At 46.2% G+C, this 22,189-nt stretch overlaps 6 protein-coding genes across 6 annotated transcripts; 4 read left to right on the forward strand and 2 right to left on the reverse strand.

The window, feature by feature from the left end:
- Positions 1 to 8,844: 8,844 nt before the first annotated feature.
- K441DRAFT_662754 (fructose-bisphosphate aldolase, class II) lies at positions 8,845 to 12,261 on the reverse strand. Its single transcript, XM_067649093.1, has 22 exons — positions 11,964 to 12,261; positions 11,874 to 11,901; positions 11,768 to 11,818; positions 11,636 to 11,685; positions 11,502 to 11,516; positions 11,446 to 11,452; positions 11,035 to 11,099; positions 10,935 to 10,983; positions 10,857 to 10,878; positions 10,752 to 10,800; positions 10,653 to 10,694; positions 10,433 to 10,472; positions 10,360 to 10,381; positions 10,257 to 10,299; positions 10,127 to 10,181; positions 9,969 to 10,039; positions 9,625 to 9,793; positions 9,511 to 9,574; positions 9,434 to 9,455; positions 9,329 to 9,381; positions 9,207 to 9,217; positions 8,845 to 9,096 (listed from the first exon to the last, which is right to left on the reverse strand). The coding sequence occupies exons 1-22, from the start codon at positions 12,024 to 12,026 to the stop codon at positions 9,005 to 9,007; spliced, it is 1,083 nt and encodes a 360-aa protein (XP_067502139.1). The 5' UTR covers positions 12,027 to 12,261; the 3' UTR covers positions 8,845 to 9,004.
- A 337-nt stretch (positions 12,262 to 12,598) lies between these two features.
- On the reverse strand, positions 12,599 to 13,865 carry K441DRAFT_662757 (uncharacterized protein). Its single transcript, XM_067649094.1, has 3 exons — positions 13,622 to 13,865; positions 13,336 to 13,562; positions 12,599 to 13,273 (listed from the first exon to the last, which is right to left on the reverse strand). Exons 1-3 carry the CDS (start codon positions 13,815 to 13,817, stop codon positions 12,872 to 12,874), a joined length of 825 nt encoding a protein of 274 aa, XP_067502140.1. The 5' UTR covers positions 13,818 to 13,865; the 3' UTR covers positions 12,599 to 12,871.
- A 123-nt stretch (positions 13,866 to 13,988) lies between these two features.
- Positions 13,989 to 16,286, forward strand: K441DRAFT_662758 (cysteine proteinase). The gene has a single exon (XM_067649095.1). It carries the CDS (start codon positions 14,182 to 14,184, stop codon positions 16,003 to 16,005), a length of 1,824 nt encoding a protein of 607 aa, XP_067502141.1. The 5' UTR covers positions 13,989 to 14,181; the 3' UTR covers positions 16,006 to 16,286.
- Positions 16,287 to 16,349: 63 nt separating this feature from the next.
- On the forward strand, positions 16,350 to 18,474 carry K441DRAFT_176510 (NAD(P)-binding protein). The gene is made up of 2 exons (XM_067640350.1): positions 16,350 to 17,330; positions 17,414 to 18,474. Exons 1-2 carry the CDS (start codon positions 16,576 to 16,578, stop codon positions 18,378 to 18,380), a joined length of 1,722 nt encoding a protein of 573 aa, XP_067502142.1. The 5' UTR covers positions 16,350 to 16,575; the 3' UTR covers positions 18,381 to 18,474.
- Positions 18,475 to 18,840: 366 nt separating this feature from the next.
- On the forward strand, positions 18,841 to 19,227 carry K441DRAFT_678796 (uncharacterized protein; the record flags this gene model as incomplete). Its single annotated transcript, XM_067651189.1, has 1 exon — positions 18,841 to 19,227. One exon carries the CDS (start codon positions 18,841 to 18,843, stop codon positions 19,225 to 19,227), a length of 387 nt encoding a protein of 128 aa, XP_067502143.1.
- Positions 19,228 to 19,870: 643 nt separating this feature from the next.
- On the forward strand, positions 19,871 to 22,079 carry K441DRAFT_697692 (uncharacterized protein). Its single transcript, XM_067652998.1, has 2 exons — positions 19,871 to 19,931; positions 19,983 to 22,079. The coding sequence occupies exon 2, from the start codon at positions 20,005 to 20,007 to the stop codon at positions 21,808 to 21,810; it is 1,806 nt and encodes a 601-aa protein (XP_067502144.1). The 5' UTR covers positions 19,871 to 19,931; positions 19,983 to 20,004; the 3' UTR covers positions 21,811 to 22,079.
- The last annotated feature ends 110 nt before the right edge of the window (positions 22,080 to 22,189 follow it).

Raw genomic sequence — 22,189 nt, forward strand, 5'->3', positions numbered from 1 at the left:
GGCGGCGCCCCTAGCCTAAAGCTTACGGCAGACGCTCTGGAACTTGTCCTCGGTATAGCCGTTAAGAAGGGTATCTCTACCCTTATCGGCGAACTACTCTTTCTCGCGCTGCGCGTTCCTCCGCTGTAGCGTCTTTAGGTACTCCCTAACGCTATCCTTCCGCGGAGACAGGTGGCTGTTTATTCCTATAGCTTTCTATATCCAATAGAGGTCTATTAGAGCAGTAATATAGCCGCAAACTAACTGCTATAAGAGCCGCGTTTCCTTTTAGGGTACATTAATATCGGCTTTACGGCTCTTCCCTTTTAAGGGTTAGCTTGCAACCTCCTTAATAAGGAAGAGAAGTAGCTTATCCTCTATAATAGTATTACTGTTATAGTACTGCTTCTGTTTATAAAAGGCCTAGAGCCGGACGATGCGTTAGCTATAGGCCGCGATACTTTTAGAAGGGGGGGGGTATTACCTTAAACTCCTTCTGCTTTAGATTATACGTTAAAGACGTGTTCTTAGGCCTTACGGCACGCGTAAGGGCGAGAACATACTACGCGTTAGCGCGTAATTCGGCATTATTGGTAATATTAATCTCTACGCGGTTAGTCAGCGCCATTTTATATAGTAGGTATAATAGTAGACATGCTGCCGCGATTGAGGATAGGTAGGGAGGACTTTTTTATATATACTTGGGGCCTCAATGGCCCTAATTACCCTACGGTCGGCGTCGATCAGCGGCTCGATCAGCAGGTGGCCCTGGATACGCGAATCTCCTCAGCTTGGCGCTGGTGGCGCTGAGGAGATCCTCGAATCTGACCCAGGTGGCTGGCTAAACACGTGATTTTTCGGCTGACCGAGGATCAGCCGGGCAGTCAATACCACTGTAGAACAGGGTGGGCGAAAATCGTTATTGATTAGATCGATACGATAAGCGATATCGTATTATATCATATTATATCGATTGATTTTTTTCGATAACCCTACTAAATAAGCGAGTAATTCTACTTATAGGGAATTCTACTAATATCCTTAGCTTTTTTACCTAGGGTCGCGGAAAAATTAATTAATAAAAATTAATATAACATATTATATTATATTATATTAATTAAATTTTTTTTAAATATATCCTATCCTACTGTTAAATAAGTAAGTATTTATAGCTGAAATATTAATAAGCCTTTATTATTAATTAAATAATATATTATTTAAAAGTATAATAAGGTAAATCCAATACTTAAAAATTATATTTATTAGCTAGGTAGTTATATATTATATAATTACAGCACCTAGTATATAAACGCGTAAATACGCGTTTATACACTAACCACCTACGTGCTGACTAATTAGGGGGGAGGCGCGTCAGTATATAGACCACGTAGTCTACCTTAATAGAATTAATAGTCACCATCTAAACAAGTATACGATACTACACGTATTTCGTGCCCGTAGATACAACTTACTTGTGCTATTAAGTTAGTATAAACACTAATTAGTGAGCGCACACAGATCAGTAATTACTTAATACCTCCCTCTGAGCAATACACACGATAGCAACTACTTATTTAGACTCCTAGTACAACCTGCTAGAAGGTTAGAAGTTAGGGATTATGGACTTATCTCTAACTCTATATACTTATTTAAGTCTTAATACGGTTTATTAAAAGTTATAGACGCGAATACAGACCTATACGGAACCCCTATCCTTAACCCCCTTAAACCTTAAACCTCTTTAGACCTTTTGCGGAAATCCTTTACCCTCCTGCGAACTATTACGGACCTATTAATCAATTTTACGGACCGTTATAAGACCTCCCCCACCCGTTATAAGCTGCTACTACCCACTACGCACTATACTATACTATAGTATAGCAGACATCAGCAAGCAAGTTAGTAAAGGTTAAAAGAAGTAAAGATAAGGAGTTAACGTTACGTCTATAAACAACGTTAACGACTATATTAGTTTTAAAATCCTTAAATATAAACACTTTAAGTTTATAAATAACGACCTATGGGAGTAATACTAGGAAGACTTTACAGACTTTACGGAAGCTATTCTTAAGGCCTACAACCCTATTACTATCCATAAACTATAAACCCTTTTACGTAACTAAGGTGTATAGGTTAAAAGGAATAAACGAGTCACTATTATATAGTCCTTATATAATATAATATACGAGAAGAACCAAATAGAATAGACTAAAGAGTAAATCTTAGACCAGTTCTAAGAAACTAAGGAACTCTTTACTTCTTCTAAACTTAATATAACCGCTAGCCTTATACCTAACCCACTTAACTAAATTCGTCCTATAAACCTAAGCGGCTTTAAACTTAACCTTATTAGCTAAAATACACCCTACTCTTAAGTTACAGATTATAACACCCCTATAAACCAAAATACGGACTAAACTACCCCCGCTATTTAAGTCACAGACCTATAAGCTATATATCCGCAAGCTATAAATCCGTAAATTATAGATCCGCAACCTACCTAAGTAAAGACTTATAGTAAGGAGCTAGCTAACCTAGCTAAGCTCTATACTAACAAATCTAAGTATAGCAGTAAAAATAATAATTTTAACTTTAAACTAACTATCTTTACGGACCTCTACTAGAAGGCCGACATTTCTAAACAAGAGTTTAGCTAAGCCTACTCTACTATACTGCGCGGCCTAGTACTTAACTACTACTACACCAACCTCAAGAGTAACCCCCTTAGTGTCCCCTTTAATAAGCTATATAAAGCTACCTATAACTACTTTAAAGGACTAGAATATAGGCGTAATATCCTTACCTAATAAAATACAACTAAGCTACGGACCATAATTAACAAGAACACTAAAAAATCAACTATAAAGTATCTGCAAATTCTTATTAAAGACCTCCGGCACCTATAGCACGGCCTTAACGCTAAGCTTTAAACAGACGACTTCCTGCATAATAAACTTATTACAGCCTACTAGGAAGTAAAGCCCTATAAGTACGCCTACTACAAGCCTATAGATACCTTAGCTGGCCTTATTAATAATCTACACTCCTCTATTATAACCTATAAAGTCTTAAACCCACCAGGCAGTACTTAAGCCTTTATTACGGATATTTAATATCCGCAAATAGACTTAGACGTCTACTTTATAGACCGCCGCTACTACCAGCAGCACCTATACCAACTAAGTCCTACCTATAACCCCCGCAGCAACCCTGTATAAAAGCATACCCCCATAGATAAACAAGCTAGAAATGCTTTATATGTGGTAAGGAAGGATATTAGTCTATAAGGTATACCTAGGAAGAACATAACAGGTCTAAGAAGAGATTTAATAAATAGATTAGCCAGTTTATCTTAGAATACAAAGGAGAGGAAGAAGAGGAGCCCCCTAATAAGTTAATAGAAGCCCTTATAATTAACTTTAACCTAGACAACTAGGAATAGGAGACCCTAAAAACGTTCCTAACTACTTTTAGACCTTTTATAGACAGCTAAGCCTTTAATATTACAACCGTATTAGCCGACCGTTCCTTTATATACTTAGTTACGCCCAAAAACTATTCCGTAAGCACCCCCGTTATAAACGTTATAGATTATAAACAGGACCTATTTGCATATATTACCACAGAACGCTATACCCCTAAGGAATTCTACGGTATTATAATTAACATAGGCGCCTCTAAGAAGTTTACTATAGGCTACGGATAATACCTCGCATATAGGACCACCGCAAATAACAATACGGATATTAATATTACGTAAACTAGGGCCGTAAACGTCTAATTTGGCATTAGCTCAACTATATTAATTAGATTAGTTACAGTTAAGACCCCAATTAGCCTAGTTAACTTCCACATAGTAAAAGCAGACACCCCTTTCTTACTTTGCCTTATAGATATAGATAGGTTATAGGTTTACTACAACAATATTACAAACACCTTAATCGGCCCCATAACTACCCTAAAAAGCAAGTATATAACCCTACCAATTATACAACAATTTAGACACCTATTCCTTATATAGGGAGAGACTTTACGGACCTATATTTAGGAATCTTTTAACTATAACCTATGCTACCTTACCAGTACGGAGATCCACCATCTACACCGCTGTTTCGGCCACCTATTAGCTGAAAAGCTATATAGAGTCCTTAAACGCTTTAGACACAACAACGTTAACAGGAAGGTAGTTAATTACCTAACTAAATACTGCTCCTTTTACCAGAAATACGGACGTTCCCTAGGCTAATTTAAGTTCACCCTTTGTAAGGACCTTAACTTTAACCACTTAGTATATATAGATATTATATATATTAACGGCAGCCTAGTATTATATATAATTAACAAGGTAACCCGCTACTAAGCCATCTATTAGTTGCAAAATATATCTATAAAGCATACTTAGGATATTTTACGGACCTACTAGATTGACACGTACGTTAGACCTCCTAAGTATATTACCTATAATACTAGTAAGAACTTTATCAGCAAGGAATTCTAGCAGTATGCTATAGCTATAGCTATATTAACAAAAGCTATTCTAGTTAAGGCGTATTAGTCCGTTAGGCTTATTAAGCGAGCTTACCTAGCTCTACGGAGAGCTTATTAGATTATTATAGACAAGTATAAGAATATCTAAAAGGAACTAGCTTTACAGATGGCCGTAAAAGCCGTTAATAACACCGCTGGCCCTAACGGACTAGTACCTACCCTCTTAGTTTACGGAGTTTACCTAAGGATAAGCAACCTAGGCCCCTTTATCCCATCTATTATGGAACAAGCAGCTATAATATAGAAGGCAATAGCCAAAATAGTTAAATTACGGGCTAAATAAACTGTTAATAATGCCCTATACTACCGCAACGGACCTAATATAACCTTAGTATATAACCTCCCGCTTAACTCTAAAGTCCTTATATAGCGTAAAAGCGGCAGCTAGAATAGACCCTATCGCCTACTAGCTATAGAAAATAAGACGTGCTATATATAGCTTTCTAGTGGGCTAACTAGCTTTAAAAGCATATCTATAAAACCCTACTTTTAATTCAAAAACACCTATGACGTTAAACTAGATGAACTAGAAGCACCTGCTAAACTAGATAAATTAGAAGTACCCCCGCCTACCTTAAAAGTCCCCTAGGAACTTACTAAACCCGCTAAACCTACTATAAAGCGTGGCCGAGGACGCCTCTAAAAGTATCCTATAACTAAGAACCCCGTAATAAAGAATTACTTAACCTCTATAGGTATATCTATAAGACAATCTCCGCCTGCGAATATATTAGTCCTAGTATAGGAAACCCCTTTTATGGACTTATAGCGTAAAGAGATTAACGGACTACTTAAAAAGGGCGTCTTTGCGGTTATAACGGAAAAAGATATTTCGTAAGGCGTCCGTATATTTAACTTACGCTTTATTAACAAGATTAAGCACCCTAGTACTAATAAAGCTTTTAAGAAATTAAGGCTTGTTGTATAAGCTTATAACAACTAGGGAAAGGACCTAGTCCTTACGCAATTGCCTATAATTTAACAAGTCAGTTAACGGATTATACTTATACTTATGCCTAGACTATAGCAAACTAAACCCGTAGCCCTCTACTTATAGGATATCTTATAAGCCTATATACAGTTAAATACCTACCTAAGTAGGGACATCTTTATACGACTACCCTATAAGCTTAACCTATAACTAGGAATAATTTTATGGGTCGTAAAACCTCTTTACGGGGTATTAGAAGCTAGAAACCATTAATTTAAAATATACCACCAGCACCATGTTAGTAAACTCAAAATGGAATAGTTAACCTATAACCCCTACCTCCTATATAGCCTATTAAACGGCCTTAGTATTATTAGACTCTAAATAGAGAATACCCTATTCCTAGCAGACCAGACCTTTATAGACGCTAAAGAAACTAAACTATAAAAGGCTAAGTTCTTAGTAAAGCTATAAGAGTAGTTAACTAAGCAGAATCTAATTAAGTTTAATAGAGGCCTAATTATATAAAAGGGCAACCTAATTAAGCTAACTTAGGAACGCTAAGCTTAAAACCTAAAGCCCGTTATAGTAAAGCCTATAGACCTTACTAGCTCCCGCGGAGAGACCCGTAAGACTATAAATATAAAGGACTAATACGTTGCATAGCGTGCAAGAGGCGCCTATATTGCCATAGTCTATTAACCTAAATCTACCTATAATTTATCCTTTACGGCCCTGGCAGTAGATCTATAAGAAGAAAATATTAAGCAGCTTAATAAGCGTATTTAGTGGCAAATTAACAATATAGCAAGGGGACTTACTTTTGTACCACTAGACCTAAGTTCCCTTAGCTTACTAGTATTTATAGACGCCTCCTTTGCCAATAATAGGGACCTATTATCATAAATCGGCTTTATAATCGTACTTACGGACTATAATTAGGACGTAAATATACTGTATTAGTCTTTAATTAAGTATAAATAAGTAACCCGCAGTGTACTAGCCTCTAAACTATATATACTAGCTTATGGCTTTAATATAGCAGCCGCAATCAAATTAACGGTCTAGAAGATTCTATAACTGGAGTAGTTACCCCTAGTTTTATACACTAATTTAAAGTCCCTCTACAACTGCCTAGTTAAACTAGGTATAATATAAGAGAAGAGGCTTATAGTCGACCTAATATACTTATATTAGGCCTATAAACAACGTAAAATTATAAAGGTTAAATAGATTAGCGGCGGAAATAACCTAGTAAACGCTATAACTAAGGCAAAGCCATATTAAGCCCTTAAAACCCTAATTAATATAAATAAGCTTAACCTAAAAGTTATAAAATAGGTAGAACGGGACTAACGGAGTACCTATAATACGCCTACAGCTTATTAAAAGGCCGTATGGCTTATTATACGGCCTATTCTATAGACCGTAAGCTATTAGGTAGAAAACAGTAGAAAGCTATAATGGAACTTAATAGACTTACGTGACCTACTAAATTCTACTATATTCTGCCATAGTAGTTAAATCCACCAATTACGATTTTCCATACCAGGCACGGAAAATCGCTATTAGCTCGCTTAGCACTAGCGTCTTAGCGGCCCTTAAGATCTAACTTACGGCTCGTCTACTGCCCGTTAAAAGGCTATACGGTTCATTTTACGGACTGTAAGCAGGACTTACGGCTAGCTTAGGGCACCATTTAAAAGGCAGCCCAGAAGGCACCTTAGGAGGAGTTTCCTATATATTTTCTTATGTGTTTTATGGTTCTATTAAGGCAATTACGGAGGCTATACACAAATGGTTTTATTTTCCAAGTACCGCTAGTATATAATTACAGCACCTAGTATACGAACGCGTAAATACGCGTTCGTGCACCAACTACCTACGTGCTGACTAATCAGGGGGGAGGCGTGTTAGTATATAGACTACGTAGTCTACCTTAATAGAATTGACAGTCACCATCCAAACAAGCATACAATACTACACGTATTTCGTGCCCGTGGATACGACTTACTCGTGCTATTAAGTTAGTACGAATATATATATTTTTAATTAAATATTATTACATTATATAAAGGCTCCGCGTATAAAAGCCCTGCACGAAGCTCTGCACGAAGCTCTGCACGAAGCTCTGTATATAGAGGCTCTATACAAAGCTCTGGAAACGGAGGCTCTGCACGAAGCTCTGCATGCGGAGGCTCTATACGAAGCTTTGTACGGAGGCTCTGCACGAAACTCTGCGGAGGCTCTACACGAAGCTCTGCGTACGGAGGCTCTGCACGAAGCTCTGTATACGGAGGCTCTGCGCGACGGCTCTGCGCACAACAGTTCTGCGTATGGCGGTCCTACGTACGACGGCTCTACTACAGAGACTCTATATAAAAGCTTTGTGTAGAGCTTCGTGTAGAGCTTCGTACATCGCCTCCGCAGAGCTTCGCGCAGAGCCCCCGTAGAGCTTCGAGCAGAGCCTCCGTACGCAGAGCCTCGTAGAGAGCTTCGAGCAGAGCCTCCGTACGTAAAGCTCCTGTGCATGAGCCGTAAAAGCAGAGAATTTTTTATTATAGGTCTAAGTGGAGCGTGCCAAGAAATTATCGATAAAAGCGATAAATAACGATAAGCGAAAATCATGATAATTTATCGATCTTATCAGATAAGATTTTATTTTCGCCCACCCTGGCCCAGAACTAGGCACCCCTTGCGTGCTCAGGGCGTGCTTAGGGCTGCTCACCCTCGGCTTAGGTTAAAGCGGCGGCTGCTTAGGTCCAAAGATGGAAATGGACCTTGGTGAGGGGAGTTTTCATTAAAGACTATAGAGGTAGTAAGGAACTCCGATTTAGGTCGATATCTACCAGTGAGCAGGAATCACGACAAGAATCCTTCACATCTACCACCTCCGCTAACTCCATTGGCCGGGATAGAGTTGGAATATATGACTCCCATGCGTGGCAAATGGGCACGACAGACTTAGAAACTGGGCCTGCTGCACTCATTCCCTCTGGCAGCCTGTCATCTACCCGCGTCTCCCTCGCTAGCATTTCCTCAGCGCTTGTTAAAATGTAGAGTTATGAGTTACTTAACTTTTTCCTATCTACTATGACAGGCCTCCTGTCACGAGTCGTGACGTCTGTATACCCAGCCATTCAACCGTCCTCCCGATCGAAAAAGATGCCTTTTGGCCTTGCTGGCGCTGTGGAGGAAAGCTTGGAGCTCTACATCGTCACCTTCTACTTATGTCTAGTGCCGCAGTAGCATACATATTCAGAATACTACAGTTCTATAGTAAAGCATATTGGGTTGAGCTGAAAGCACTCATGCTTGGCTATCTGCAGTATCGGAAGTAGCCACGAGCCAGGGCGAAGTAACATGAGCGAAATAATCGCCTCCGCAGGTATCGAAACCTGATCGCGGCCACTGTGGTAACCAAACGTGCAATTTCTCCCGTTTTCTAAGCAGCCTTGTTCAACCATCTTGTACTATGACAGATCTTCCGACCCCTTCTCGTACCCACCCTACCCCACCACCATCACCTAGATGCAGCCTAGACATCTATAGCTGACCAGCGGTGTTGAAATCGTCGAGTGCAATGGCGACACGCTTGCTCATCGTCTTCTCTCCCTCGCGGACCCACACTCTAGGATCTAGTGTATCCAGACTGTTAGTTTTTGTTTGATATTAATTGGCTTACGGTAGATATGGCGTTATGCTGCTTGCCATGGCAAGGCTTTGACATTGAGGAAGAATGGCTCACCATAGTATTTTCTAGAAGTTGTTAGCATATCTCTTTTAAATTTGAACAGTGGATAATCAATGTTCTTACGAACAAATAATTCCAGGGATGGGTTGTGGACGGAGAGAAAAAAGTCAGCTTACTTGTTCGGCTTGTCCTCGCCCTCTGGGTTGCCAACTTGCGACATCAAGTACTCCTAAACAGATTTTAGATATGCCTAACATTTATTCTTAGGTTTCTGTCCTGACCTTCTTGTTGAGAACGTAGTCCCTGCAGTGGAAGTTAGTTTACCATATTATCAGGAGAGTCACAAGAGAACACGCACCGAATGCCAGCGAGGTAAGCCCATTGCAGATCGGTATCCAAGTTAACCTTAACTACACCGTACGCTTTTGACTTGGATTAGCAACCTCCTTTGGGATGACCATTTGTGACTTACAGATGGCCTCCCTGAAGTCATCTACGGAGCTACCGCTACCACCGTGGAAGACGAGGAAGACAGGCTTCTCCTCCTTAGCTCCAATCTTCTCCTTAACATAAGCCTGATGTTTTTTCAACAGAACTGGTTGCAGCTTGACGTTTCCTGGCTTGTAGACACCGTGAACGTTCTATGGAGAGTTAACGTTAGTGATGAATGACATCTCGCAAGAATTCAATAACTTGATAGGAGTAGAGGTAAAGATATATGGCTGGTTAAGGGGTATGGCAAGACGCCCTAGAATCAAAGGACATGGTTCTGCGGTTCCACAAAGATTCAGTGGCTAGAATAGGGACAGTACGTACTCCGAAACCCGCAGCGATGCTGAAGTAAGGGCTGATAGGAGAGAGGGTCTTGTAGATCTCGTAGATATCCTCTGTAAAAGATACGGAATTAGAGATTGGAATTGATATCAAATCAAGTATTAAAAGGAACACTCCTCTCTAATCTAGGTGTAACATACCGGGCTGAGTGTAGAGGGAATTGTTGTCGACATCTTCATTATTGACACCGTCTTCCTGTAGAACAAGTTAGTGGCGAATACAAACGAGCAAATGAGGTTGCAGGACAGCCCTCTAGGAGTATAGTCGAACCTCGCCACCAGTAATCCCAATTTCCATCTCTAGCCATTGCTTCCTTGCATAGACATCAGAAATAGCTCGAATATAATACCCCATATGGATATTGCCGACTTACATAGGAGCCATGCGCTTGAGATCTGCAAAAAGATAGTGAGAATAACCCATATAGTATCAACCGGATCACTTACAAGCAGCAGTGGTCTTGATGTTCCAATCGACAGGCTCTTCCTATGCAAATATTAGGCACGGGAAGCTGAAGGATCGGCAAGAGCACCGGAGAGGCACAAAGAGTAGTTTAGTCCATAGAGTCTCGTTTCTCGAGACCCATTTTGATCTCCAAAAGGGGCATTGGAGACAGGTGCTAAAAGTTTTCTCTGCGCCTATCCTAGCTCCATAGATCATACATACAGACAAATCAATCATGTGGGATGAGAATAGGGGCTCGCCATGCTATACAATGTTAGTTCTGAAAACCCACCGTAGGGGTTTGTAGTTCGGACAACTCACCTCTTTGAAATATTTCTCATCGGCATCAAGCATGCCATCGAACCACGGCCTAGAGTAATTGTCAGTTGCTTATCTCGTGAGTATGCAGTCGAGGAGGTTGCAGACAGGAGCTTCTTCGCGCAATGATCTACTGTGTATTAATTCTCGTTTCCAAAAATCTTGGCTTCTACGTGTCTCACTAACCTGTGTGAAGTACAACCGGAACGCCATAAGTGGGCGCAATTGAGCGGATCTTTTCATTATCAGATTGACCCCTGGACCAGTTTGAGTGGACGAGACATACGTAGTGAGCAGCTGCGACAGCACCAGCAATTGAAGCAGTTTGATCCTTGTTGTCAACTCCCTTGCCTAAATAGGGCAGAGATGTTAGCTAGCTTGAGCGGAATATTCAAACGTGTAAGGTGAGATTATGGAAGCAGTCCAGTGTCACTGCATAACCAAACCCCATCGTATACTTGGCAGAGGTTGACTATCTGCATCCAAGTAATCCGAACGTCAAAAAGTCATTAAACGGCCGGTTTAGACCGAGTGGAGACCCAGCGTTAGATGCTCCGTTGCAACTTTCTCCATTGCCCGTAGTTGCCGGAGAGAGTAAGTTGCGATCTTCATGTCCAAACAACCAAGTATACGATAAGAGTATCCTGCTCCGAGACATCTCGGGGTGACGAGGAAGCAATCCCCGAACAAGGCGTACCTGCGAACTGCAAGAAGTTAGTACAAATTTAGCTGGAAGAAAAATGGGGTTCATACGTATGCGGCTCCACCCTTGAAAATTTACATTCGTTAGCACATATTTTCTTAGCCCTTCGGTGTTGATTGCCATCATAGAATACAGAGTTGTCCCTCTATGCGAGACGCATGTATGCCTCCACCTGGCGACGCACCTGGGATGTTTGAAGGACGATTGGGGATTTCTTGTCGCGCGCGGCCTCAACTAAATGAGTAGTAGGTGTTAGCGACTAGTAATTAACTGTTGCTTTCCATTTAGACAGAAAGGTTTCCGCAGGGTTACTGACGCGCTGCAACTGCGGTTGAGCTGGACGTGACATTGATGGCGGGAATAGCGACTGCGAAATGGTAAGTATTGCAACAATTGGAGGCAATTGGTGCTAGAGAACGCACAGTTCTTCTCTTGAGCATAATTGAAAAGCTGTTAAAAAACGCAGTAAGTATCAGGCTGGACGGGGACGGAGTTCGGGAAGCAAAAAGCACCTTCAAGACATCATCGCCGGTAATGACGCCAGACTTGCGGGAAAGGACATCGGTGGCACCCATGTTGATGAAGTGGATTTAGTTGACGGAGGTGTTAGCTGAGCAGGCTTGAGGGAAATTTTCGGGAAAGTTCAAAGTATTTGAGGATGAGGATAGTAAATGTTGAGTGCGAAAACGGAGCGCGGGGAACGTGGAAATCCTTATCGAGCTGTCCAGAAAAGCAACGAGGGGCAAAATCCTGCAGTCGACACACTTACTTTTGAGCGATATAGAACGAATCAGAAAGTGAAGGCCAAGCCAATTGAGAATTCTCTTAGGGATGACGTGGGGTTTAAGTGGCAGGGAGGAGGAGAGAGGTCATTTCACGGGTGTCGCGCTGAAGTCATCCAGGTGGTTTTTTTGGCGGGGCTCTCGCGCCACTGTTGCTCGGCATTTTCGAAGCTGCCCTTGTGCCCAGAAACTCCTCTTCTCCGAATCTGCCCGGTCGTAGCATCTTCTAGACTGAAATTACCGCCCGCCTCACGCCTTGTATCTAGCTACTGTCACAGGGCAGCCAATTGCCAGCAACCGTGTGGTCTTGGTGAGGATTACGCGCTCCGAGAGCGGTGTAAGGTCATACACGCTCGTCACACGGGCAGGAGCTGAACCGCGTCTCCATTTATCCGTCTCAGTTGGCATTTACAGCTACAGTGCAATTAGACATACATGAGAGTACAGATACACCTCCGGGGGGGAATCCGCAGATGGGGAAGCCCAAGTGGTCAAAGCCCGGCCGAGAGATATTTTCACGGAGAATTCCTTTCTCGTGACCGAAGACCCCTTCTATCGTGGAGAATGTAGCGATTCCTATCGCCAAGCCCTAACCAATACTCCCCTTTTCCAACAGATATGCGAGACAATTGCTAATGTTATGCCCGAACACGGACAGTCCTCTTTATAGGTGCCTTCGCGCCTTTGACCTGGATCTCTACCGCAAATCGGCCCAAATGTTTCACACGCGTTGTTTCCTCGCTCGCAAGCCCTTCGACAAACCGAATATCGCTCTCGGATAGCATAACACGCGCTGCCTCGTCATTGTTCGCCAAAATGGTCTTGACACTTGTAAGAACGTCGGCAGTTGACACGGAGCCGTATATGCCTGTCAATTCAGGTTTGGGTGTAGATTTAGCTGCCGCCCTCAATATGTCAGCCGCATCAGATGCGCCTAGATGTTGTTCGGAGTCCTCTTTAGTCTCAGGTTCGATGGGTTGGCGGAAGAACTCAATTGTTTGTGGAACGAAAACGGAGACGAGTTCTGCAGAACGCTCAGGCTACACGGTTTCCGTTTAGTGAATCAAGTTTCCAGACCAAAAATTGGGTGTTTGTAACATACGCTCAAGAATTCCAGCTCAATAGGCCTGATATAAGGCTTGCTCTGCTCCTCATCCACCCTATCTACTATTTCTTGTGCCGGAGCCTCGACCCCAAATGTGAAGTCCCGCTCTATGTCTACATTTTGTTGTTTCAATTCTTTCAGTTCGCTTGCTGAGACATACTCTGCCATGCGTGAGGGGAACCATCGATTTCTCATTTGGCCAGCTGATATAGGAATGTAGGAGCCTTGAAGATACTAAGTAACAGTAGGAGGAGAATGCTAAAATATGTAGAAAGCACTCTACCTTTGCGCCCAAATCTCCTGACATCCTTTAACAGCTTGACGGTCACTGTGTCTGCTGGCTTAGCCAGTTTCTGCTTACCGCGAATCTGCTGTTGAGACTGCTGAAGGGGTCTCCAGCCTTCGAATCCAAGTCTCGTATAACGTCGCGCACATGATGTGCATTGTGGTAGCAACGATGAGCGGGCGAATGTTGCCATTGGGCTGTCGTGGTGTTGACGTGAGATGTCAAAAATCGCTCTTGTCCCAAAGCACCCGGAGCACACAGGGCACAGCCGGGGCAGCACTTGGCGCATCCTGGTCTTCCCGGAATTTCCTCGCTTGCTTTTTATTAAGCAGAATAGTAAGAAACCAACGGCAGCCGACCATGACCACGGCCAGGCATTGTATCCCAGGAAGGTTGCAGACAATGGATATGGGCCTGGAGTCGCCAATGGTTCCTTCCCTTCTTTCATCTTCTCAAACTTCTGTACCCGACCATCTACTGCAACAATCCTGCACACGGCTACCCTTCTAACCTCCGCTACCGGATTCGCGGGATAGAAGAGGGACACAAGCACCGCTATGCCCGAAAAGCCTTTGACAATCGCAACCTACGCTGCTGGTGCTTCACTTGCTGCCATTACCTTAGTATACGTCTTTGGGCCTACCTTTTTTCTCGATAATGAGTCGTCCAACTCGCGCAAGAACGGCGTCGTCGGCCTCAGCAATTCGGCGAACGACTGCTTCATCAACTCAATACTGCAAGCGTTGGCTGGATTGGGAGACTTGCGCCTATACTTGATACGGGAGACACATCGTCGGAAATTGGACGGCCCAAAGGTCTACGAGGTTGACCCAGAAAAAATACTTCAGGAGAAGAATGCCATCAAGCCATGGAAGCTGGAGGGCCTGCGGAAGGGCATGGTAACTCTTGCGCTGAAAGAGATATTGGATAAACTCAATGAGAGGCCAATATACAGGAAGACAATTTCTCCGCATACCTTTATTCGCATGTTGGAACAAGCGTTTCGAACGCGGATCAGCAGGCAGCAACAAGATGCGCAGGAATTCCTCCAGATTGTTACAGAGAGGCTATGTGAAGAGTATCATGCCGGACGGAAAGCACGGCAAGATTCCCGAAGGCTCAAGGCCATCGTTACTAACATGCAGACAACTTTCGAGAAGTTGGAAGTTCCCGAAACACCTAACCTCGCGGAACAAACCCTTCCAGAAGTTAGGGACGAGAAACAGGGACAGGCAGCAGAAAATGATGGTCGAGATGAAGGTGAGGATGAAGAAGGTTTTCCATTCGAAGGCAAGATTGAATCGCAAATTGAGTGCCTAACCTGCGGCTTTAAACCCAAACCCACCGTATCCACCTTCGTTACATTGACGTTGAACGTTCCTCAAAAACCCGCAACGTCCCTCAACAGCTGCTTTGATGGAATGTTGAAGGTAGAACACATTGACGACTTTAAGTGCGAATACTGCCGCCTCGAGCACGCCCTTCGTAGCAAGGATCATGACCTTTCCAAAGCCAAGACGGAGGAGGCAAGGCAGCAATTAAAATCGGAAATCGCAAAAATAAGAAAGTCGTTGAGCGAAGACCCTGAGAAACCACCTCCAGATGTACAGCTTCCAGATGTCAAACTGGCCCCCCGACGGCGAATAGCCCGGCATATGTACATATCTTCATTTCCTAAAATCCTTGCCATACACCTGTCCCGGTCCATATTTTCCGCTGCCACACTCTCTACAAAGAATATGGCCAAGGTGGCTTTCCCGGAAACACTACCTCTTGGCAGTATCCTTGACCAAAGGAAATATAGATTACTTGGCGTAGTCACGCACAAAGGCGGTCATAATAGTGGCCACTACGAATCATTCCGTCGGCAAGTCGCTGCTACACCGTACTCCACACCTCACTCCTTTGGCGCAGAAGGAGCATACAGTATACAAGGAAGCCCGAATCCCTCGGTAGCTCAAAGCCCGAGAATCTCAACCTCGAATCTAGGAAGCACCAATGAGCGACAGTCGCCAGCCACTTCTACACTATCCTCGCCGGATATGTTCTCTCCATCTTCTTCGTCCTTATCATCTAGAGCTTCGGGGGATTCTTCTCGAGGTCTTCCACCAACATCTGCTCCTCGCGATGACGCTACTGTACAGCCTCCAGCATCACCGACATCATCAAGGTCACGAACTGCCAAGTTAGTAAAATCAAGGGCTTCCTCGATAACGGATGTCTCACGTTTTAAGCGTAAACCGAAGAGACGAGACAATCGATGGTGGCGAATTAGCGATGATAAAATAAAAGAGAGTAGAACTAGTGATGTTCTTACTATGCAAAAAGAGGTTTACCTGCTCTTTTACGAATTGGATAGACGGGTTGAAGACGATATGTAGAGAAATCTCCATCTTTCCTGAATGTTTTGGCACTGACGTCTCGGCGTTTACTCTGATCAGAAAAGGGTTCGTTTGGAGCGATTCGCGGTTTCATGCAATAACGGGTTATCACGCTTAGACGTTGGAGACTTCCTTTACAGGAGCCCCGATTTCAGTTCTACGTGTCAATATTGGATTTTTTATTTCCCTTTGGGCGTGGTGAACAGGTTTTCAAGCCTGTCTGGTTGGCCTCAGGCACATAGAAACCCCACCACCACCGGTAGTGGGGCCACCCACATGTATAGTTTCCTGTACACAGCTTTCAAACAAAACTTTGACCAATCAAACCAAAATGCTACATGAAGTCTTATCGTGATGTTACAGCACATAGTTGCATAGCCTCCTCCCCCGCATTGCTCAGTCAATTGGCACACGAAGGCGGAGACAGAGAGCTCTCCAGGCAACCTCAACTACAAAGCTCTCACCCCTCCACCACCAACCCTCCCAACCTAATCCACACCCCGCATTCCCAAGTCCAATCCACCTCCCACCAACCCAACTGCTGCCAACCCACCCACTTCCACACCCACAATGCGCAACATCTTCAAGCGGCCGTCCCCCGCCTCCCCGCCAGCGCCCCNCCCCGCCCCTCCCATCCCCACCCCCAGCACAAGCAACGCCAGCTCCAGCCTCCCCTCCGCAACGCCGCCCCGCGTCCTCATCATCGGCGCCGGCTCCCGCGGCTCCGCCTACGCCGCCGCCGCCCAGCGCGCCACCAACGCGCGCATCGCCGCCGTCGCCGAGCCCGTCCCGTTCAAGCGCGCTGAATTCGGCCGCCGCTTCATCTGGGGTGGGCGCGATCCTGCGCCTGCGGAGCAGTTCGAGGGCTGGGCGCAGTGGGTCGAGTACGAGGCGGCGCGGCGGGAGCGGGAGCGGGCGGGGGAGAGGGTGGAGAGCGGGGTCGATGCGGTGGTGGTGTGTGTGTTGGATGAGATGCATGTGGAGGTGCTTTGTGGGATTGCGCGGTTTGGGCTGCATGTGCTGTGCGAGAAGCCGTTGGCGACGTCGTTGGAGGGGTGTGTGAGGATTTGGAGGGCGTTGGGTGGGGTTGGGGGTGGGGGTGGGATGTGGAAGGAGGGGGGAGAGGGAGAGCGGAACGAAGGAGAGGTGGTGGGTACGGAGAAGGGCAAGGGGTCGGTGTTTGGGATTTGCCATGTGTTGCGGTATTCGCCGCATAATATGCTGCTGAGGGAGTTGCTGCTGGAGAAGGAGGTTGTGGGCGATGTGCTGAGCATCGAGCATGTGGAGCCGGTGGGGTGGTGGCACTTTTCGCATAGCTATGTCAGGTACGTTGGTTTCCTCTCCTAGGATCTCGATGGGTGTGATATGAGGCTTCAATTTGTTTGAGCTGCAGTTGATGAGGTTTCAGAGGAAATTGGCGTAAGGAGTCTGTCACGGCGCCTTCACTTCTGACAAAGTCATGCCATGACATCGATTTCATCATGTGGCTTCTATGTTCGCCACCAGCATCTAGCACTAATCCACCTCACCTGCCGTCTTTCCTTACTTCTACGGGATCTAGGAAGTTCTTTAAGAAGGAGAGGAAGCCCGAAGCGGCCGGAGATGCTACCAACTGTCTGTCTTGTCCGATAGAGAAAGACTGTATTTACAGCGCCAAGAAGATTTACCTAGAAAAGCAATTGCAGTATGGCAATACCGGATGGCCGGTTAAAATTGTAAATCCAGAGATTGAGGATTGCCTGGCGAAAGACGGCATGGAGGCCGCAAAGGAGAAGCTCCTCGACAACCTACGAGAGGACTATACGAAAGACACGCCCGTCTCTGAAGTCGAGAGTCGGCCTTGGTTCGGCAGATGCGTGTGGGAATCTGACAATGATGTTTGCGACGACCAATGCGTGACCATCACGTGGGAAGATGACCCTTTGCCTGAAGGCCAGGAGGGTAAGGGCACCTTGAAAGGACGAGGAGCCAAGACAGCACAGTTCCACATGGTGGCGTTTACGGAGAAAATCTGTGAGCGGCGCGGCAGGATATACGGGACAAAAGGAGAAATTGAATATGATAGCACGACGATTAAGGTACACGACTTCAGCACCGGGTACACCAAGGCCCACCACCCTCAACAAACAGGGGGTGGGCACGGTGGGGGAGATGAGGGATTAGCACGGCAGTTCATCATGGCAGTGGATGCGGTCAATAGCCAGGGGATGGCAGCAGCGGAGGCGCAAAGAAAGTACCTAGGATGCGATTTGGAGGAAGCATTCCGAAGTCACGCCATGGTATTTGCGGCTGAGGATGCGCGCAGGCAGAGAAGAGTGGTAGATTGGAAGCGATGGTGGGAGGACCGAGTGGAGCATCATTTGCATCAGCGGTAAAGGACATCAGCAAAGACCGCGATGGGGGAAACAATAGTTCCCGGGCGCGTACTGGAGGGAGTATTAGGATCTGGACGATGAAGCGTTCGAGGTCATGATAAACCGTTTCGGGGGGGTTTGGGGCATTTTGAGGCATTTTGGGGCCTTTTTCCACGCTCTGAGAAATTAAGGGCAATTTTTAGTGCCCGATGGGGATAATTTTGGCACATTTAATGTTTGAAACGGCATGGGCGCTAACGCATTATGCAAGGCATGATGAGGCTCCACGGAGCATTCAACAGGTGCAACGTCAGATGATAACCGCCGAGTGCCAGATCGTGGGGAGACCAATAGCGGAAGCAACCGGCAGCATCGAAATCCATGTTACAGCGGGAATCGCATAATAGACGATCGGGTCCATCGAGGAGAGCGCATGAAGTGAAGCACGGTGAGACTGAGGGATTTTGCTGCCTGCGATGAAATGGAGGCGAAATGGAGGGAGATGCGCGATGTGGGCGAGGCCGGCAACCCCCAAAGTCGCAAAGACAAACGCGTCGAGATGCGCGCCGTTATTGTCTGCGGGACACTCTTCGCATTTACGTGTTATAGTCGTGAACGTCCCATGAGTCACCTCTGTCGGTCTGCGGGTCTTGCAGCTGTTTTCGAAACGAATGCGGGCGATGGCCAATGGCCGGCTATACAGACTGATGACTCTTCAGTTCTCTCGGCAGCCCGTCGTGCACTGTGCAGCAAACCTGGCAGTCGGTGGTCCACAGCCTTGACCGCCCCACGGACGCGGGAGGGTCGGTTCGCACGCCCAATCACAGGCGGACACAAGCAGGCGCCAAAATATCCTCAACTCCGCTGAGTCGCTGAATCGCTGCGTGTCCCGCAGCCAACCATGAAACTACCGCTCTGCTGGCCACCTCAGGCCTAGAATAGCCCCAGAAGACTCTGTGACACCGACCAGAAATATTCGGCGTCACTACACCAAGTTTCATCTTGCCAGCCGCCTGCATGAGCGCCTCGCCTACCCGTTGGGACTGTCCACTGCTACCCTCCAAACCCTCCTCCCCTCCAGCCACTCATCTTCAACGTCGGTCGCCGTTGGGCCCCGGGCGACAGGGCAGAAACTCAAGAATAGCATTCGTTTCATTGCCAGTTAGATTATGCCCTGGTCAGGTCCCTGTCCAGAAGGGTTAGTACTGATGTTTCAATCACCGTCTGGGGATTCAACCATGGTCTCCGATCTGTCGTGATGCCGCATGTAGCCCTGCGGTCGTTCTTCCGGTCTTTTGTTTTGTTGTTTCATCCTGCTCTGGCGCTAGTCCTCTCCAACCTAGTATACTCTGATTCTATGGCCAGCAAGCCCTCATTTCCCAGAGGATAAGTACACCTCACTTCGCCGCATAACCAGTTCCTCAGTTCCTGTCATTCAGTTGTCTGAGCCTGCCTTACGAGACAACGAGTCTCTTTTGTTTCCATTTCCTTCCTGTTAGATCGTAGTAGGAGCCGGCCTCCACTCTAATCAATATTCCATAATCCCTCCCATCCCCCAATCTTTACCTCCGTGTAAGTCATTGGATGTCCTTCTCTCATACCATTTTCTTATCTTTCCTTCAGTCCGTCAACAAGGTCTCTGTCCATGTATCACCGACAAACTACGCCGCCATCGGCGACCTTTGCCTATCTCCCGGATAGTGTTCAGAGCCGGAATTCCTCCGATGGCACTTATTTCTCCCAAGACTCTTCGCCTGACTCTGTCATCACTGCCTCCACCTCTCCTCCAAGGTCTCCCGTCAGACAGCATGGCCCTCTCCTTTTGCCAAAGGTCAGGCCGCAAGACCAGGTTATGGAACCCGTTGGTGGCCCAGTCAGACATCGCCGGACGACGTCGAACACCAGCATTGGGTACGCTTCAACTGCCTTCAACCCATATTCTCGACCAAACTCCATGATCCGCCGTGCCACGAGTCCCCCAAATCACAGCGCTCTAGTCTCCCCAGTCTCGGCAGCCTCTCCATACGACATAGCCTTTCACTCAGCTCTCAACTCCCCTATTACGTTCACGCCTACTGAGTCACGGCGTCCTTCCATTTCCCATCCTCGCTCTCATTCAGCAAATGCAGTCCGCTCCCACTCTCGTTCCGGCTCTGCTTCAAGCATCGACGAGTCTGTTATTGGTCGCTTCGGGTATCCGACCTACCGCCAGCTTCCCAGTTATGTGACTGCCTCCTCTGCTACTCCTCCAGCACTGAACCTTGTCACTGCTCTTCCCTCGTCGTTCCAGTCCCAAGTCCAAGAAGTGTCCCACATGCCATCAACCATTACACAAGACTACCAGATCTCTGAGTTCGCCTCAGCCCCAGCCGTGCAAGCTGTGCAATATCCTCTTGCAGCTGAGCTTCAATATGAGACTTTCCCTCAACCTCCGTCGACTACCACTCTCCTTGAGTACCTGACCGGACCCAATCCTTCTCCGGCTCTTGTGCGTCGCATTACAAGCGTCGGTCGTGGAATCAACACTCATTTCTGGTGGGACGTACGTAATCTCCGTAGCTGGACCGACTTCAACATCTCAACCATCAGCGCTATCCCTGGCCTGCTCCCACTCCTGCAAATCCCCGTTCCCTCCCCGGCACTCCCCAACCCGACACGCCCCAACATGATGCCCGAGACCGAGGCCGCTTTGCATGACATCTGCCGCGACTACTATGCCGCCAAGGTTAACGCTGCTCTCAAGGTTGCCCAGGGCAACTCTCACATGATGATGCGNGCATGCAAGCCACAGCCAGGTTCTCGCCAACAACCCGAGTTCATCTCGAACTATCAGTCCGATTATGAGAAGACGATCCTCGGTGATGGGCGCGGTCGCGTTGTTGGCCTTGTCAAGGCATACGATCAATGGAACACCGGAATGCGCACCGAGGCTCCAAACAAGCAGGTCCACTACCTCCAAGGGCTCGCCCAACTCCACCGCATCATGCGTGAACACGGATGCCGGTATGGGTTCATCATGACAGAGATTGAACTTCTCTGTGTCCGATGCGGTGGCCCTTCTTCGGCTGCGACTCCAGACACCACAACCGTCAACGCCAACAACGGTGTTCCTATCTTTGGCTACCTTGAGGTCTCAGCCCCCATTCGCCTCTCCACTCACAGTCTCGACCCCGAGACTAATGAGCTCCAAATGACTGCTGGTCTTGCGTTGTGGTACCTCCACATGCTTGCCAAGGAGTCGCCGCTCCCTGGAATGGGTAGCTGGAGAATGGACGTTGGAGGCCCAGCCGCGCTGACCAGGCAGAACTGCCTTGAGCGTGATAGCTGGATCCCCAAGCCCAATCTCTCCGAGAAGAGAGAGGCGAAGAGACTGAGAGGATGGGTCATGCCTGACGAACCGCTGAGTCGGAAGGAGTGTGGAAGAGGAAAACGAGCAAGGTCGAAAGCTTAGAGACATCCTTTTAAAGATGTACAAATGGCGGAAGTGGTAATGTTATGAGCAATACTCGCTCATGCCGACATACACATGCTGCAGGTCAGCCACTTTTTTTTTCCTTTTCGTACTTGCATGTTTGGGCGCCTGGGAACTATAGCATCATTCGGAGTTTGTTTGTATTTGAAGCATTTACATGGTGGATTTGATATCCAAACAGGCATTATCAGGTGTTTTTGTAACGCAATTGAAATTTAGAATACATATACAACAAGCTTCCAAGTACCTCTCTAAGCATCCGTGCCGATGAATTGGGCGAATCACAAGTAGCCGGCCGGGAGATTCGGTTGGACAGCTTCCCCATAGTGCAGCACACGGATTCTCAATCTAGAGATTC

Source organism: Cenococcum geophilum (assembly GCF_001692895.1).
Source record: "Cenococcum geophilum 1.58 unplaced genomic scaffold K441scaffold_31, whole genome shotgun sequence".
In the NCBI taxonomy this organism is placed as follows: domain Eukaryota; kingdom Fungi; phylum Ascomycota; class Dothideomycetes; order Gloniales; family Gloniaceae; genus Cenococcum; species Cenococcum geophilum.